The sequence below is a fragment of the Onthophagus taurus genome, chromosome 7 (assembly GCF_036711975.1).
Source record: "Onthophagus taurus isolate NC chromosome 7, IU_Otau_3.0, whole genome shotgun sequence".
Taxonomy (NCBI): domain Eukaryota; kingdom Metazoa; phylum Arthropoda; class Insecta; order Coleoptera; family Scarabaeidae; genus Onthophagus; species Onthophagus taurus.
Window position 1 is genome coordinate 10,559,559 of NC_091972.1, and position 18,752 is coordinate 10,578,310.

Genomic DNA, 18,752 nt, shown 5'->3' on the forward strand with positions numbered 1-18,752 from the left:
CCTATTTAGTTTCGTGAAAACGTAAAACGTGGAAGAGAGTGAGAGAGAAGTTCGGTTTCGCCCTCTATACGAATTGACCGATTCAACTGAAAACCGTTGCGCCGTTCGGCGAAATTTCAGGCGAACTTCAGAGGGCGCAGCTGATCACCGGTCGACGTCGCGACGTCGTTTCAGCAGGCCTTCAGTGGACGTCTGAACGTCGAGCGAAAGCTCGTCGCGCGCTTTCGCGGACGTTGTGCAACGCAGTGGCCCAGTAAACGTTTTTTTTATTCTCTTCTAAGAAAAATCTCGTGCGTTTCGTGTTTACGTTTTATCTCACTCTCTATGTTTATTTTTTTTTTAACACTGTCTGTTGATATTTGAAATATTTCTAATAGTTTTGTGAGTAAATTTTACTTTTTTCTTATGGTAATACCTGAACTGGCTGTATTTTTAATATTTGAATTGGTAAAATTTGGTAAAGTGACTTTGTTTACTTTTAGAAAATTTAAATAATATGCAGATTTTTAAATTAAAAACAAAAACGGGGTTACTTAATTTATAATTAATTCTTTAATTAAATAATTTTTTTTATTTTTTTCTACATAAAGTAATCAGAGTTTAAAATTATTTAATATTTGGGTTTGTTTGGTATCATAATACGCAATTTTGAAATGAATATTTATTGTTTACATTTTTGGTTATGAGCAATGATGGTTTTGATAAAACATTTATGGTAAAATATGTAAAGAATTGAAATTTTTATATTTGTATATCATTTTACTTGCCGATTTAAGAATGTTTACTACAGACAAAAATGGATCGCTTAGATCGTGTAAGATCCAAATGTGGGTTCCATTTATGGATATTTCTAGGCCACATTATGTACATTTCAAAAAGCAAATCAACAGCGTTAGTTTAAAAACACCTTGATGTTGTTTATGCATTATTCAACATTTTTTTCGTGTTTGTTATCGAGTTTCTAAAGATAAAATGCAATATAAATACTAAAATAAATTTACTAGAACAAATTCTTAACATTTTATTCGTGTTTTTGAGTTGATTAGAATTAATTTTTATTAATGCGTGTTAAAATATGGGTTTTCACATTTTTTTAAACTTTATCTAGTTAAAGCTTTCATTTAACATATAATACATAGTTAGTTATTATTGGTTGAATCATTGCAATGTATATCCATAAAGTTATTTTGGGTCCCAAGAGATCTTACCTTACAGACCTATTCAGGAGTAGCTCCATTTATATCACTTCACTTCTGAACCGCATAGATATTTTGCGAAGCTAAAATCTCAGTGAGGTCCCCAGCTAAGTCGTGAAATCACTCTATAAATTTGACCACATCGGCGTATCTCTTTAGTCTACACCCAATGTAGATGTTCGACTTAATTGAAATCGTTTTGAAATCGATATTCAGTTTTACTGATAAATGTGGTCATTTCCATATATACATTTAAAAGGGCATGTGCAAGCGTACTTTTGATTCTTCTTGGAATTATCTTTGAAAAAAGTAGTGTTATATCTCCAGTTTTTAACTTATATAAATTTCCACGAATTGAATACCCGTGGTATACTTCGATTTGAGGTTAGAAAACGTTTTAAAGGATTATTTATGACCTTATCCTCTATTTCCGACCTCACGACCGCTTCCTGGTAAGCCTGATTTTGTGTTTTCAATTTTAGAACACATTACTTTTAATCCCTTAAACCCACACGAAGCTTTTCATTATGTATTAATCGATGATTTGTTTATATATTTTATCTAAATACCGTCCTTGCCGCATTATAAATGCTGTATCCATATAGATGGTAAAAAGATTATGATTTTGCCACAATATTTTACTCTCTTCACTTCTTAATCTATGTAAAAAAAGTATCTTTAAAAGATTTTGCATCACAGTCTATAGTATTTTCAACCATCTATTTGAATTGATTTTATTGAGATCCATGACAGCTTAATTTGTGAATCAGTTCTAAATTAGATCGCTCTTCTACTCTGCATACACCTAAAATAGATCGTCCAAATACTGGCATAAATGGAACTAAGTGTGGTCTTGTATTTTTTGTTTCTTACACGAAATGCCTAAGATTTCGCATAGCTTTTTTTCTGTTTAGTTGCCCTTGTTGGCGATTTTGTAATATCTGTTAAAATGTTAGTAGCAACTAAATTGCCTTCTCCATGTGTTAAAGATAACGTCATAATTGTCAAAGTGTAACTAATTCTAATAATCTTCTCTTTTATGCGCAATTTGTTGTATTATTCCTAAAACTCAATACAATTCAAATCATCAAATTTGAATTTTAACCATCTTTCGGTATCAAAACGTGATAAATTCATTTTTATGTTGTTCTCAATAAATTATTGCAATAGATGTAATTAGCAATTCTAGAGGTAAGAATTTTTAATGTGGGAGATAAAAGTTGATTGATTAAATTTCTCGCATAATTAAGTCATTCATTTCATTTAAGTTTCGGAGTTTATCGACGTATAGTTTGGCATTTGTGTTTCCCCATAAAAAATTTAATCTAAAAATTACCGGCATTAATACGTTTTTTAATATAAAAACGAATGGCTCACAATTGACGGCAGCTTCAGCTTTAATTTTAAAAAGAACATTTCACAATAACTTCAACACAATTCCCACCGAATAGTACTTATGCATTGTGCAGAGTGTGTTGATGAATCTCCCGGCTAATTGCTGTCAAATTTAGCCTATTATCCAGTCCACTTTAATCCTCATCAATATTTGATATGATCTTCATTAGTATTACTAGTATTATTTCTCGACAGTGGAGTCTCTTTCATGACGTGTCTGAACAACTATCAGCTAATACGAATGCAAATTTGACGAATGATAATGCAACACGTTTGTCACTATCATGTCGTGTAACTGAAAGCAGGAAAATGAATCTTTCAATTTTTTTTGTGTGATTAACAAAGGTAGCTGTGTTTCCATACTTTTGAGATTTATTTGTTTACATTACAGAGATTTTCAACTCTACTTCTCGAGTAGTACATTTCACTTTCATCTCGACTCTCTGACTCAATAGCAAACTTAGAATGTACACTTCCGAATTCTGCATCACTCAGATCATTGTCACTTTCTTGTATGTCATTATTTTCTGGTTCCTCATTATCGCTAACTCCGGATAAATTGTTCACAATATCTTTCAATTCAGCATCTATTAGAAAGCGATACATTTTGTATGAGCGGCATTTATTAAATAGGCTTAATCGGTAGTGTTGGGTGGGATTTTTATTACTATATTATATCAAAAATTATTAAATAAAAATTCCTCCTTTGGTTAGGTTCTATAAAAATATCGCAAATATAATTTAGGTAAAGGAGGTTGCAATCAATAAATCAGAATGTTGTGCAGCTACACCATTCAAATATATTTCTCTTTTAATTAAAGTATTATTTACTATTATAAATTTTATTAATGCAGTAAAACCTCGAACAGATAATGCTACTGTTAGTTCTAGTTTTAGTTGTTATTCAGCGTTAAATTGTTGTCTATTTCTAATTGAACTAAAACTAGACCTACAACTTGAAAGTTTCTGAATATTTCTACTTCTAGGTCTAATGTTATAGTTTTAATTGTTATTTAACGTTAGATTGTTGTATATTCTTATTGAACAGTAAAAGTTTAAAAAGTAGAACTAACACTAGAACTAGAAACATTCTGATTTCGCCGTCTTAAGAGACGCACGGTTAAACCCGAATGTTTCTAGTTCTAGGTCTAGTGTTAGTTCTACTTTTAATTGTTATTTAGCGCTGACCTCACGAACGGATCTTCGAATTGTGCACCTGTTCCCAGGATGTAGCAGTTCTCTTAGATTACCGTCCTTGGCATAAATATAAAGCCACGTAGACTCGGCTAGCTATCCAAATTTTTGTGCATTAAAATTATTCATATAATGGACTTTTGGCTATAACAGACACTCCCTTCCTCGTATTAACCCGTTATATCGAGGTTTTACTGTATTTAAAAAAGTTGTTAGTTTTTTTTCTTATAATAAAAGCCTTTTATAATTTTTTTCTGCTTTATCGGAGGATTAAAAGTATCCCTACAATGAATTGGATGCCCATAAATATCTCTGCATTTCGCTAAAAATGATTTAATTATTAACACAACTAACACCTAATTTTCAATTATTTACGTGGTACTACAACAACTACGTTAATAGGAGTATTAATATGAATTGTACATAAAGCAATTTTTGAAATATCACCAATTTTAGCTGTACATTCCAGCGATCCATTATTAGCAACGAACCATACGTGAGTCGTATTATACCCCGTTGGAGCGAAATCTGACAAAAAATTGTTAGTTTATTTATAACTTACTTACCAAGAGTTGTTAATTTTACTTACCTTCTATTCGTTTTGGTTGGCACACAGCAATAAATTTTTTTAAATCGTCCTCCATAGTGCAAGGATGAGTGTTATTTAGTTTTACTATTATTTGACCGTTTGTTACACCCAGAAAGTAAATTAATAACACTAATTTCACCGCAGTCGATTGCATAACGGTTGCCTTTGTCCTATTAAAAGATTAATGATCCAATTGCGTATGGATTTGACTTGTTTGTGCTGCAATATGTCGAGATATTTTGTACAGTGATGTAAACGAGTATAAACCCCAGAGTGGAATTTAGTGTATATTTATTAAAAATAATTGCAATATTATTGTAGTATTTTGAAATGCCATTCTTTATTGGATATTATTGCATTTCATAAAATGAATAACAAACAAAATTCTACGAAATGTTAGTTGAATTGATTGTTACATTTAATGGGATTCCCGTAAATGTCTCTTCCACACCTTGCTAAAATGTCTTTATTAAAAAAAAAATGTATAATTATTTTTTGTTTCACTTACGTGGTAGTGTAACATGTCCACATCCTGCGGCTGTTTTGTTTTCTTCGCAAATCGCAATTTGAATAACATCATTTAATTTTGCTGTACATAATCGGTGGTCAACATCAAACCATATATGAGTCTCATTATAATTTTCGTTAAGTTCAAACTCTAAAAAATATTTATTAATATTTATAAGAATAATTTACATACCTGTTTTTTTCACCATCTGTTGGTTGGTAATAATAATTTCTATCGCAAACATGATGGGTTTGGGAAAGATTTTCATCTGGTATCCAACAGAAATAACTTGCATTAATATTTATTACCATGCCAGTTGTTTTAGTTAAAAAGTAAAGTAATAGTGATATTTTAAAAAGTCTCGAATCCATCTTGATGATTACGTGTGCGAAGATTTGATGCTAACTCAAATAAAATACATCTCTGAATCATTTTGTTTCTTGGTAAGCGTGTGGTTAACACGTCAATAACAACGTCAACAAAATTAAAATTAAATAAATTAGAAATTAAGAATTAAATATAAGAAATAATTGTTTTTTTGTGTAAGCTAATTTTGGAAGTTATCTATAAACTTGACCAATACGAGAAATGTTTCGTTTTCGAAATGGTTAAGATATGATTTCAAGTAAAGTTCTACGTTGTATTTATGGATTATGCCGAAAAGTTAATATAACGCTGGAATTTTGCTAAACATACAAAATGTGAAGTAGTAATTACAATGTTACATGAAAAATAACGTTAATAACAACAATATTATTTCTTATTTTTTAATCACATACTACTTCAATGTTATTGTTTCTTAACAAGTCGGTTGAGTCACGGAGTTTAAACACAACTGTATCTGACCTTCGTATTCAGCGAGGATTATACTTTGAATTGAGATATTGATCAATTATAAAAAAGATAATTGATGTGTAATATTTAGTTAAACAGTTTTGGATGTACTGCAGTTGTCCGTGTAATTTTGCTTTATTATTATCTCACCGATCGTAATATCCCGAAAGTAAATTAGTAACACTAATTTAAAAGCATTGGATTGCATAATGGCTGCTTTTGTCCTATTAAAAGATTAACGATCCAATTGCGCACGGATTTCACTTGTTTATGCCACAGTGTGTTGAGATATTAAGTACAGTGATGCAAATAAGTACCTGTATGAATTTAATATAAAATATTTATTAGAAATAATTGTAACATCATATTATATTTTAAAAACTAAACCACATTAATACTAATTGAATTGATCTTTATGTTTAATTGGATTCCCATAAACATCTTTTCCTCGTATTGCTAAAATTTGTTTATTAAAAAAAATTATAACCATTTTCCATTCTACTTACGTGGTACAGTAACATCTCCACTGGCATGAATTTGTCCATTTTCTTCACAAATCGCAATTTGTACAACATCGTCTAATTTTGCGGTACACAATTGGTGATTAACATCAAACCATACATGAGTCTCATTATAATTTTCGTTAGGTCCAAATTCTAAAAATTTTATATTAATATGAATAATAATAATTTACATACCTGTTCTTTCACTGTTTGTGGGTTGGTAATAATAGCTGCTATCGCAAACATGATGGGTTTGGGTAAGATTTTCATCTGGTAGCCAACAAAAATAACTTGCATTAATATTTATTATCATGCCAATTGTTTCAGTTAAAAAGTAAAATAACAGTGATATATTAAAAAGTCTCGATTGCATGTTGCCTAACACACCACGTGATGTTTATGGCATTAATAACAAGAAGGTATGGAGATTCAATAAACAATACATATAGACATACATCTTTGAATCATTTTATTACTTGGTAAGTGTTTGTTGGGTAGTGGTTAATACGTTAGTAGCACTAATTTAAAAGCATTGGGTTGCATAATGGCTGCTTTTGTCCTGTTAAAAGATTAACGGTGCAATTGCGTATGGATTTCATTTGTTAATGCCACAGTGTGTTGAGATATTATTTACAGTGATGCAAATAAGTACAAATACCTGTATGAATTTAATATAAAATATTTATTAGAAATAATTGTAACATCATATTATATTTTAAAAACTAAAACACATTAATACTAACTGAATTGATCTTTATGTTTAATTGGATTCCCATAAACATCTTTTCCTCGTATTGCTAAAATTTGTTTATTAAAAAAAATTGTAACCATTTTCCATTCTACTTACGTGGTACAGTAACATCTCCACCGGCATAAATTTGTGTTCTATTGTTACAAATCGCAATTTGTACAACATCATCTAATTTTGCGGTACACAATTGGTGATTAACATCAAACCATACATGAGTCTCATTATAATTTTCGTTAGGTCCAAATTCTAAAAATTTTATATTAATATTAATAATAATAATTTACATACCTATTCTTTCACTGTTTGTGGGTTGGTAATAATAGCTGCTATCGCAAACATGATGGGTTTGGGTAAGAGTTTCATTTGGTAGAAAACAAAAATAACTTGCATTAATATTTATTAACATGCCTCTTGTTTTGGTTAAAAAGCAAATTAACAAAAATATTTTTAAAACGCTCGGTTGCATGTTGCCTAACACACCACGTGATGTTTATGGCATTAATTACAAGAAGGTATGGAGATTCAATAAACAATGCATATAAATATACATCTTTGAATCATTTTATTACTTGGTAAGTGTTTGTTGGGTAGTGGTTAATACGTTAGTAGCACTAATTTAAAAGCATTGGGTTGCATAATGGCTGCTTTTGTCCTGTTAAAAGATTAACGGTGCAATTGCGTATGGATTTCATTTGTTAATGCCACAGTGTGTTAAGATATTATTTAAAGTGATGCAAATAAGTACAAATACTGTATCAATTTAATACAAAATATTTATTAGAAATAATTGTAACATCATATATTTTAAAAATTAAATCACATTAATACTAATTGAATTGATCTTTATGTTTAATTGGTTTCCCATAAACATCTTTTCCTCGTATTGCTAAAATTTATTTATTAAAAAAAAATTGTAAACCATTTTCCATTCTACTTACGTGGCGCAGTAACATCTCCAACGCCATGACCTTGTGTTCTTTTCTCACAAATCGCAATTTGTACAACATCATCTAATTTTGCGGTACACAATTGGTGATTAACATCAAACCATACATGAGTCTCATTATAATTTTCATTTGGGCCAAATTCTAAAAATTTTATATTAATATTAATAATAATAATTTACATACCTATTCTTTTACTGTTTGTGGGTTGGTAATAATAGCTGCTATCGCAAACATGATGAGTTTGGGTAAGAGATTCATCTGGTAGAAAACAAAAATAACTTGCATTAACATTTATTAACATGCCTCTTGTTTTGGTTAAAAAGCAAATTAACAAAAATATTTTTAAAACGCTCGGTTGCATGTTGCCTAACACACCACGTGATGTTTATGGCATTAATAACGAGAAGGTGTGAAGATTCAATGAACAATGCGTATAATCATACATCTGTGAATCATTTTATTACTTGGTAAGTGTTTGTTGGGTAGTGGTTACTACCTTAGTAACGTAACATTAAGGCAAATTATAAGAAGATCAGATTTTTTGTCTTCACTTTTCTCATTTTCGGGAATTACCTTGTAAATTTAGAATTTTTTTTCCAGACTGTTTTTACGAGGTAATCACGAATTTGAAAAGTCATCTCAGAAAAACTAAGTGTATGCGTAACAGCCGACGTCTTTAATTTAGACAAAAGAAATATTCAGTTTTAAGATTAGCAAAATGTTTTGTGATTCGTTTGAATTATCCTGCCGGGTTGAAACTTGTGCTGCGTTATATAACCCGTCTGTAAAGTGGTGGCGAAGACAGCTTCTTTACGTCTATTCGGAGTTATAGGGTCCTTATGCAGTTAGAAGTTCGTAATACATTTATGACCCCTCAGTCAATTTGTTGGTCGATTGAACGGCGACCACTCCTTCGTTTTCCGAGGTCTTTTCCACATAGATTGGGCACTGTCGATATCAGATCCGTCCTGCGTGGCCCATATCGGGGTTATACTAACACGTCAGTCCTGATATTGGAACATCCTATCAATGTAAATTAAGTAGGATATTTCACGAGTGTTTTTAATTTCGTTGTAACAAAGCTGAGATCCTCGTACGATGAGAACTATCTCGAGATATGTCTGAAGTTTGTCAAACAATTTTTTCAAGCGTTTTCTATTCTTTTGTTTTGCATTTTTAGTGGAAGTGTACACCGACTAACTTAGTTAAACTTTCTCCTCTCCTCTTTCGAATATGTCCAGATATTATCAGCTCTGATGTAAAAGCTCTCTGCTTTTCGCTTTTTAGCGTAATATCTTTTCAACGTTATTGGATGATTCACGGTATTAAATTTTGTCGTATGATGCCTATCATTCTTGCATGATGAAATTTGTGTTGTGTCACTATTTTTGTTATCAAAAGGTGATCTAAATTAAGGAAATTGATTAAAAAAATATAAATTTTTGATTCTATTACATAAGATATTTGTTTATCGTTTTATTATTAGACTATTTATGTCCACAAAGCAACTTTGCAGAACGAATTTAAAAGCATTCCATTACATAACATTTGCTTTTACACTATTAAAAGATTAACGATCCTATTGCGCGTGGATTTAACTTGTTTGTTGCTGCAATATGTCGAGATTTCACAGTGATGATAATGAATATAAATCCAGGTATGAATAACGTGGGATGCACGTTTAATTCTCTTCACACAATTAAATTGGTTATTGTTTATTAAATTCCATATTGAGATTATTAGAAAATGGGTGTAACTGAGATTAATTGAAGCAATTACTGCTTTTAATTACATTTCCATAAATATCAGTTCCACACTTTGCTAAAAATTATGTTTCTACATAAAAAATAAATACAGAAATATTCATTTAACTTACATGGCACAGTAACTGATTCTTCTTTGTGCGCTTCCTTATCCTCTTCGCAAATCGCAATTTTAATAACATCACTTAATTGTGCTGTACATAATTCATTATTTATAACAAACCGTACATGAGTTTTATTATAGCCTTATAAATTTTTAAAATTTTCATTAATATTAATTAATATAAATTAATATTATTTACCTTCTTGTGATTCACCTTTTAATTGTCGATCGTTATTATTGCAAGTGTGATGTGCTTTTTTGAGATCATCGTCTGGTAAAAAACAGAAATTATTTCCGTTTATATTTATTACCATGTTAGTTGCTTTTCCTATAAAGTAAAGGAACAAGAATATTTTTAAAACACCGTGTGACTGCATGCTGTCCAATACGTCTTATTCAGGTTGACAATATTAATAAGAATATTAAGGTTTTAATGTTATATATGGATCGTAAAAAACATTTAATTGGATAATTATTGGTTAGTTATTATTATTTTATGTAGTTACAAACCTGTTTCGGGTTTTTCCGTTCTACCTTTGTGTAGGAGATATCTTTCCCTAGTTAAGTTAATTTTCATTTTCTAATTTGTTTATTTACGTACTTGTTAATCATCACTGGTGTCAATGAACGTTTCAAGATACCAGATGTAGTTTCTTAATTTGCGTTTTTCAAGAGAACCAGAAATGTTATTTTGCGATTTGGGTTATCTATAATATGTTTTATAAGATAATATTTATAATATGTTTAAAAATAGAATGTTAAGGTTGGAAATAGATTCAACTTAGGAGCTTCTCTAGCGGCACTTAGACCACATCCAACATCTTACTACAACATCTTTTGAAGTATTTGGATCATATTTAGATGTAAGTACATCCGAATGTGAGAAATCTGTAAATTATTGGAAGAATGAAAAAAAATGATGATGATTGACGAATTGAAAAATCTTGGTCTTTTAGGATTTACAGAAGTAGGAAATCATAATGTTCTTCCTCTTAATAATAATAATCCCAATTTTGTCTCCAAGGTGACATATCTCTGTGTAGTCTTATTGTTAGTCAAATAGTTGAGACAGAACTCTAATTTGCGATGAATTTGCGAGAATCTAAATCCAATGGCTTTGTTGACGTACATAATTACCACGACTTAAGATGACCGATTGTTTGATGCTCAGCGCTAAATTGCACATCAAAGGCTTGCACCAAATGAGCCAAATGAGAAAAAAATTAGCTGCTATTTATATATTAAAAGATGGGTTTGTATACATAAGACGATGATATAGTATAGGTATTTACTTATCTTACTTATCATGAAACAAATTTGGATAAGATACTTATAATTAATTAAATTGATCCGAACAGTTAATGGGTTTTCCATAAACATCATTTCCACAAGGTGCTAAAAATTGTACAACCATTAATTATTAAAACAATACAAATATTTTACAGCAAAGTAATTACGTGGTATTTCAATAATCTCTTCGTTATATAAATTGTAATCTTCACAAGTAGCAATTTCAATAACATTATCCATCTTTGCAATACATTGTTCATTATTAAGAGGAAACCATACGTGAGTATCATTGTTTCCTTCTATAAATATACCATCTATAAAGGTTATAATTATTATATACACTTTTAAATTATTATTATGATATTTAATTTACATACTTCTTTCCTGATTTTTATCACAAAAATGATTAATTTTGATAAGCTCATTATCTTCTATGTAACAATAATACGTTTCGTTTATTGTTATATCCAAGCCGGTTATTTTTCTTATAAAGTAAATTAATAGTATCATTTTAAAAGCACCCACAATCATCATCTTTGTAGATGCGAAATTATCTTTCACGAAAATTAATATATACTGGTTGGTATGCCAGATTGCAAAGAACCAGAAAATACTTGAAAAACCTGAAATGCAATTTTGTTATATGGGTTGTCTACTCGTCAAATTATAAAATATTTACTAAACCTTGAAAATAACCAAGATGATGTTTACTAGATATTTATTTTATTACTTATTGTACTTTACCCAAATAATTACATTATGTAATTATTCATTTTACATGATCAACACATAATTTAAGACAAGCAAATTACGAAAAAAATAAAGTGTAAGATACTTGTTATTAATTAAAATGGTCGGAACATTTGATGGGTTTCCCATAAACATCAATTCCACAAGATGCTAAAAATGATATAATTACTTATTATAAAAAGAACATAAATGTTTTAGAATAATTTACGTGGTAATGCAACAACCCTATCTTGGTCTCGATAATATTCGCATTCAGCATTTTGAATAAAATGATCCTTTTTTGTAATACATTGTTGGTTATTAAGAAAAAACCATACGTGAGTTTTATTGTGTCCTTCTACCAATTGATTATTATCTATAATTATAATTATTATATACATTTTTAAGTTGTTATTATAATATCTAATTTACATACTTCCTTCGCGATTTTCATAACAAAAATGATTGATTTTGCCGATGTCAACATCTTCTATATAACAATAATAGGTTGCGTTTAGTAGTATATCCAAGCCAGTTATTTTTGTTGAAACGTAAGTAAGTAACACCATTTTAAAAACACCGATAATCATCTTTGCGAATGCAGGATTATCTTTGACGGAAACTACGAGTTACTCAAGAGAACCTAATTAATGAATGCAACGTATCAGAAAAACCAGAAATACAATTGCTACTTGGGTTGTCTATTGCTAAAATTATAAAAGAAGAGTTTAAAATATTTACTCAAACATGAAAATTGCTAAGACCATGTTTATTGCAACAAAAAAACGAAAATGTTGGCAAGAGGCGAAATTCTATTACACTATCAAAACTAAACGACAAAAAGATTTAACCCAACGAAAATAAAACAACCAGATCCTGCCACAGTGCCATTTCCACAAACTACCCGAACTCTCCACCCTAACTTTGCCTCGAGTAAATAGCCTCGATAACGTGGTTTAAAAACAGTGAAACTATAGCATGGACGGATGGGAAGGTTATTTCACTTTTTTGATTTTCTATATGACAAAAAATTTTCATACAGAGTACTTTTATGTACCTATCGAAACTAGACTTAATAACTCTTCGACAGAAAATGGTGTGCTGACCCGTATGCAGCTCTCAATTTAACACTCCAACACGACAAGTTCACAATCAATATTTGTCTTGCTCTCTATCGGAAAGATACTATATGAAAAAATATTACAAAATTAATAGAATAGAGAAGCGATCAGCTTTGTGCTGGAGGAAGCAGAATTACTGCAAAAAAACAAGAAGTACAACGAAATACGAATCGAAATGTGTACAAACCGATCTAACTGTAAGAAGATGCCAACAGGACTACAGAGATTGTATGGGTGTTCAGGTTCTTCTATTCTAAATCATTCCATTTATTTCGCCAGGTTTTCTTTTTCCTCCGTTGTTGCTATGCCAAAAAATTTGTTAGGTTCAACCCAAATTTTACATGACCAACAACCCAACAACTTTCTAATTAGCTATCCGGCTTATTACTCTAAGTAACAAATTGTTACTGTACCACATATCTTGATTTGATCATCCATAACATTTTTAATTATTCTATTATCTTATTCTCACCTATTACGTTAACCATTACACTTGGTGGAATGGTTCTGATACTTTTTCCCTAATGTTAGTTCTTTCAAAGAAAACTAGTTATATTCATCATCAGATATTGTCTGGATGTCCATTATATCTGCATGTCCTCTTGACACAAAGTATTTAGAAGTAATTTGTTTTACAAAAATTTGTCAGGTTTTCAAAAATGCAGAACTTAAAATCATAATCCGAGAAGAAAATTTGGAATTAACTGATATTATTAGAGATTCTTAGGGAGAAATTAAAAATCGTCTATAAATCGTAGAATAAACTTGGCTTGATAGAACCATAGCAAGGATTTGATGATATGACTTAATGTCGAAGATGATATAGAACAAATTTCCTTTACGTAGGGATAAAGCAGTTTTTTTCGAAAATGTTGGTGTTAATATACATATCAGAACAAAATCTTCTTTCATAAACAAATAAAGAATGTATAAAAAACAATGATGACGTCATAACCGCTTTGAATATGGCTGAAACAATTAAATGAGCTTAAAAAAATCTTATTTAAAGAAATGATATAAAAAGTAATAGAATTAACTACAATTGACGCAACATTATTTTTCATTTCCGGTGTTAACAGTAAATTAGTGTTAAAAGCGAAATAACGTGAGAACGTGTTGTTGGATTAAAATGATCAATCGCTGTGTTATTTTTTATTTTGTTCTACTTCTTTCTCATTTTACAGGAAATATATTTTTCGAAAGTTAAACGTCCGGGTAGGTCGTCCTCGTATCCATATTGATTCATTAACCCCAGGATATCGAAACGTCCGTCGGAGCGCTCCTTTTTCTTCTATTTTATTTCTTCCACGGAATGGAGCAAGATAAATCAGTTAATTTATGTGTCGGGGCTTCGTTAACACGAAGACCACTTTCTCAATGGCATTACACCCGAATTTTTCACCGTAATAACCAAGGCCCTTATTACTTCCCCCTCTCATGAAGAATTATTACCGAAGGCGTAATAAATAACGAGTCTTGGGAAATCTCCCGTCTCTAGAACCAAGTTAATTAATAGCTTGCAAGATATTTTCCCATTAAAGGTCGAAGCTCCTTTTAGTAACATTCCTTTATTTTTTATGAGGAAAGTCACTCGACCGATTTGTTGATTAATATTATAAATTAACACGTTTTAACTTTAAAATTATAAATATAAGCAACTAAATTTGTATTTTTGTAGCAATTAATATTAATCCACATTTCTTTAGTTTCTCATATATCTCTTTTACGACTTATATATATTTTTATAAAGGTGTTACTCATAGATAATTTGAGACGCCTATTAAAATTATTATAATCATATTGAGACCGAATGTTTAGTTTAAAAAAAAGAATAATAAACCGACTACTCACCAATGACTTGTTTATAACTTGTTTTTAAGATTCCAATGTATGATTCCAATCTACTTTAGTACCTAGAATGTTTATGTAATTATGAAAACTGTGTAATATAATAGGTGATTTATTATTTTAAAAAATAAAAAGGTTTTTTAGACCGGTTTTTCTTGCTGTTTACTACGATGCTAAAATATGTAAAAAAATAGGTATCTTAACTAACTAAATAATAATTTAAACTCTTCTCTTTCTCTTATCGAAAGCCTTATGACTTGTTATGACGCTTCGTCATTCCTGGTTTTGCTTCTCCTGTGATAATGAGGTCCAGCTATTTTTACATTGCTTTGAAGGATTTTCTGTCAATCTTTTTATGTACATTTTGATTACCTGATATTCTTGTTGCCTTTATCGCTTGCTTTGTGACGCAGCTCTTTATGCAATGATTTGTATCCCGAGATAGACCTGCTCAATGATCTGCTTTTGCACTACAACATTGTATCTAATGGGCGATTTTGCGATGATGTTTATCTCGTCACATCTTCGTTGAACTCGTTTAGAAGACGTTGTAGTCCATCCTCCGATTCTGCGATGATGATGGCGTCGTCTAAATAGCATATAATCTTCATTGTTGTTCTTCCCAGTATATATTCGTCATTTACTCCATCTAGGCCCTAAGGCTACCCTATCAGATTGATGTTGATTTTTATGATATTCAGATGTGTGTTTTTGCAATGAGGAGTTTCATTACGTCAAAGCCTTTTTGAGGTCCACGAAACAAAAATATGCTGGTTTATTGAATTCTAGTGCTTTTTGCGATTTGATGGATGATGACCACAAGACCTAGCACAAAATCACATTCCAAGGAGAGCGATAAATATCAGCCATTGACTACATAATTTAAATTCATAAAATAATATTAATACAAGAACGTTATAGCAATGTTTTGTAATTTATTATGTTTTGTGTTATATTTATAAAGAAGTATAGAATGGAATACATTATTAACTTTCTTATTTATTAAAATCCGTTCCACATGTAATTGGTTTTCCATAAATATCTAATCCACATTTTGCTGAAAAATTGTTATTCTGTTTTTAAACATAAAATAAGCATATTATTATTTACTTACGCGGTATAACTGCTATGTTACCAGGAGGTAAATGAAAAGTGTGGCATGAAGCTGTATTTAAAACATTTTTTGTTGTTGCTACACATTGTAATTCTAAAGCTTTAAAAGGGAACCATACATGAGTCTCATTATATCCATTCGAGTAACAGTCTAGAACAACGATATTATTTGAATCATTTAATTTTCTTTTATAATTAAACAATAATAAAACCTTACCTGGAATATTACGTTTATTGCATTTAACACAAGAAAATGTTGGTTTTAGTAAAAGATCTTCTGTGATATCGCAAACTAAACCATAACGTACAAATATTGACTCTATTACTCTATTACACAATGATAAATTTATCGAAACCGTTAAAATTATTATCAATTTTAGCTCCATAATTATAACGAACGTTTATTTAAGTAAAAACACAGAAATAAACTGATTCTACTTACTATTTATTGTTCTGGAATTATATACATTCCAAATGTTAGAAAGGAATTACGCATGCATTTATATAATTGCTGTGTCACGATTCGCCATGTTACAAAATTTATTAACAGGTTTCTTAGGAAATAAGGTTACATCTGCAAAATTAATACTTTGTTTTAAATAATGTTACCCATAATTTGTGTTAAATCACCAAGTAATAAAGTTCTTAATTCTTAACAAAATTCTGTGAATGCAAAATACAAAATGGATTAGAAGCACAGTGGGATTGTGTAACAATATGGGCACTCCGCAACAAATTAGTAATCAATGAAACCGTCATAATCACAAAAGGTAGTATGCGGTTCATTTACCGAAGTGGACGGCTTGTTTGAAAATTAGCTCGTCTGACAAGAGACTCTCGCTTACATTCGATGAATTGGTTTTGACATTAATAGCATCGATATCCTTTGTAAATTATATCCAGTATGTTTATTGTACTCTACATGTCTAAACATCTCTTATTTATAAGTTATTTATAATTTTTGCAACAATCTTAATGCATCTCACATAGCTAAACATATTTCATTTAACCTTGAGAGTATTTACTTTCAATCTTCGCGTACAAAGTAATATTATCCTTTCATCAACGGTTGTTAAACTTTGGTAAACTTGCAGTCATTGCTTTCAGCATATTCCTGTTGTGCTTAAATAGTAAAACTCTACTTCATGTTGGTGTCATGTATAATATTGTGTGTAAACTGCCAGAGTTTGTTCCTTTCTGTACTTCCAGAGTTTCATGGGTTGGGCTGCTTTTTCTAGGTGCAACCTTTATCTCAAATCCGAATGTGGTGAAACATATAAATTTTGTAAAACCTCTCTGTGGACTACGAAAAAGTTCATCATTTTCAGAATATGACTAATAATCTGGTTATGTTAGTGACATGTGAGAAAATATACAACCATTTTTAAGTCATTATATAAACGTTCTTATTAGAAACAATAGCTGTTCTGCTAAATTATGCCACATGACATCTGATTCCTCAAGAAAATCTGGGATGTAAGGGCCATAAAAAGATACGTCTCTGGAGAGATGTTAACTTTTGAGAGTCATGAACAAAGTAACAATTTTGACAAACTGCATTTTTGTGGGACTGATGAGCCAGATGACTTAGATATTATTTGGGAACTCTTTAGAATGAGAAATATACCGAATTGCGAAGCATAAATACTAAATACAACCCATCTAGCGTACTCGCAACTATAACCTTAATATAGAGTTTTGAAAGCATTTGACACATGCGTAATAGAATTCCTCATCAATACCCAATTAATTCCCCACCAACTAATTTGATGATAATTTAATAGATTAAAAATGTTATAAATGCCCAGAAGTACTCAAATAAATTGCAGCAAAATAACTTTTAAAATCTTTGTTTTCAATCTTAATATAGTATTTATGGCATCACAGTTATTGTTAAATGTGGTTTCTTTTTCATTCAAAAGAACACAAAACTTAATTTGAATACTGTAAATACCAGAAATTCCATTTGAGCGAAATGTCACGATACATTCCATTCAAGGGCTCTTTCTACGTGAAAATAACGTGAAAGTGAAACTCGAAATTGCTTTTATACGAGTTTCCTCTTGTAACGGGCGCACCCTCTTCTTTTTATTTATTAATTTAACTTCAAAGGGATCCCGTAAAAAAATTACCTCAATTTTTAGATAATAATATAAATTTTTTCCGTTTTTATGTATTTTTCGAGAGCGGTTGAACAATGCTCGCTTTCGACAAAGCACAAACTTCAATGATAAATGGTCCAACGTTTCATACAATAGAGATGCTGCTTCGAAGTCCCTGCTGTAACGTTCAGCACGAATTAGCTACAGCTAAATTGGTATATTGTAAACGAGACCTCTACTTCGAAAGTGTACTTTACGTTTTAGGGCCGAGAGTTCGGTGGTTTAAATCGATACAAAAACCCCTCTCCCACATGAATCAGTCAGTTGAAGGCGATGTCTTGTTCCGTTTCTAACGATGTAATAAATCCTGCAGGAAAATATTAAGCAGTATTAATTAAACCGTTTTATTGTTCTACCACTTTCTGGAAGACTATTATTATCTATCTTTACCCTGGAGCAATTTAAACCCGTTTATTGACGTCACGTCATTGGATCGTAAAAAGTTGGTTTTATTGATGTTTGAAATTTACGATTTCGAACTGTACATTGCTATGATCTTCATAAGAATTGATGTTTGATGGGAATATTTATCATTGAACTGAACTATTGTTACATTTTGTCGTAAATTTACAAGTGATCCAACAAAATAAGCATCGAGTTAATCAGTTTTTTGGATGATTTATTCATAATTCTTAAAATGGCAATGAAAAAACCGCCCCTCTTAAAACATCCTCTCCAAAAAAAAAAACTGTAATTATACTCATTT

At 30.5% G+C, this 18,752-nt stretch overlaps 4 protein-coding genes and 1 long non-coding RNA gene across 11 annotated transcripts in view; 1 reads left to right on the plus strand and 4 right to left on the minus strand.

The window, feature by feature from the left end:
• Positions 1–18,752, plus strand: part of LOC111423805 (multiple PDZ domain protein-like) — a 96,942-nt gene that overhangs the window by 21,010 nt on the left and 57,180 nt on the right. The gene's annotated exons all lie outside the window — the stretch shown is intronic.
• On the minus strand, positions 639–5,365 carry LOC111423812 (uncharacterized). The gene is made up of 5 exons (XM_023057183.2): positions 5,088–5,365; positions 4,883–5,032; positions 4,375–4,829; positions 4,161–4,313; positions 639–4,107 (listed from the first exon to the last, which is right to left on the minus strand). The coding sequence occupies exons 3-5, from the start codon at positions 4,526–4,528 to the stop codon at positions 3,998–4,000; spliced, it is 417 nt and encodes a 138-aa protein (XP_022912951.2). The 5' UTR covers positions 4,529–4,829; positions 4,883–5,032; positions 5,088–5,365; the 3' UTR covers positions 639–3,997.
• Positions 6,041–10,268, minus strand: LOC111423816 (uncharacterized). 2 transcript variants are annotated; one of them, XM_071197372.1, is made up of 8 exons: positions 9,983–10,268; positions 9,794–9,925; positions 8,113–9,738; positions 7,909–8,058; positions 6,963–7,016; positions 6,427–6,489; positions 6,223–6,372; positions 6,041–6,172 (listed from the first exon to the last, which is right to left on the minus strand). In XM_071197372.1, exons 3-8 carry the CDS (start codon positions 8,276–8,278, stop codon positions 6,114–6,116), a joined length of 642 nt encoding a protein of 213 aa, XP_071053473.1. In that variant the 5' UTR covers positions 8,279–9,738; positions 9,794–9,925; positions 9,983–10,268; the 3' UTR covers positions 6,041–6,113. The 2 variants fall into 2 exon arrangements, with proteins under 2 accessions (XP_071053473.1, XP_071053474.1); XM_071197373.1 differs by lacking the exons at positions 7,909–8,058; positions 8,113–9,738; positions 9,794–9,925; positions 9,983–10,268 and adding exons at positions 7,067–7,216; positions 7,271–7,670.
• On the minus strand, positions 11,058–12,828 carry LOC111423815 (uncharacterized). The gene is made up of 6 exons (XM_023057186.2): positions 12,239–12,828; positions 12,032–12,178; positions 11,753–11,973; positions 11,451–11,696; positions 11,241–11,387; positions 11,058–11,178 (listed from the first exon to the last, which is right to left on the minus strand). The coding sequence occupies exons 1-3, from the start codon at positions 12,390–12,392 to the stop codon at positions 11,915–11,917; spliced, it is 360 nt and encodes a 119-aa protein (XP_022912954.2). The 5' UTR covers positions 12,393–12,828; the 3' UTR covers positions 11,058–11,178; positions 11,241–11,387; positions 11,451–11,696; positions 11,753–11,914.
• Positions 15,687–16,800, minus strand: LOC111423813 (uncharacterized). The gene is made up of 3 exons (XR_011640908.1): positions 16,102–16,800; positions 15,886–16,035; positions 15,687–15,828 (listed from the first exon to the last, which is right to left on the minus strand). It is a non-coding gene; the product is annotated as an uncharacterized lncRNA (long non-coding RNA).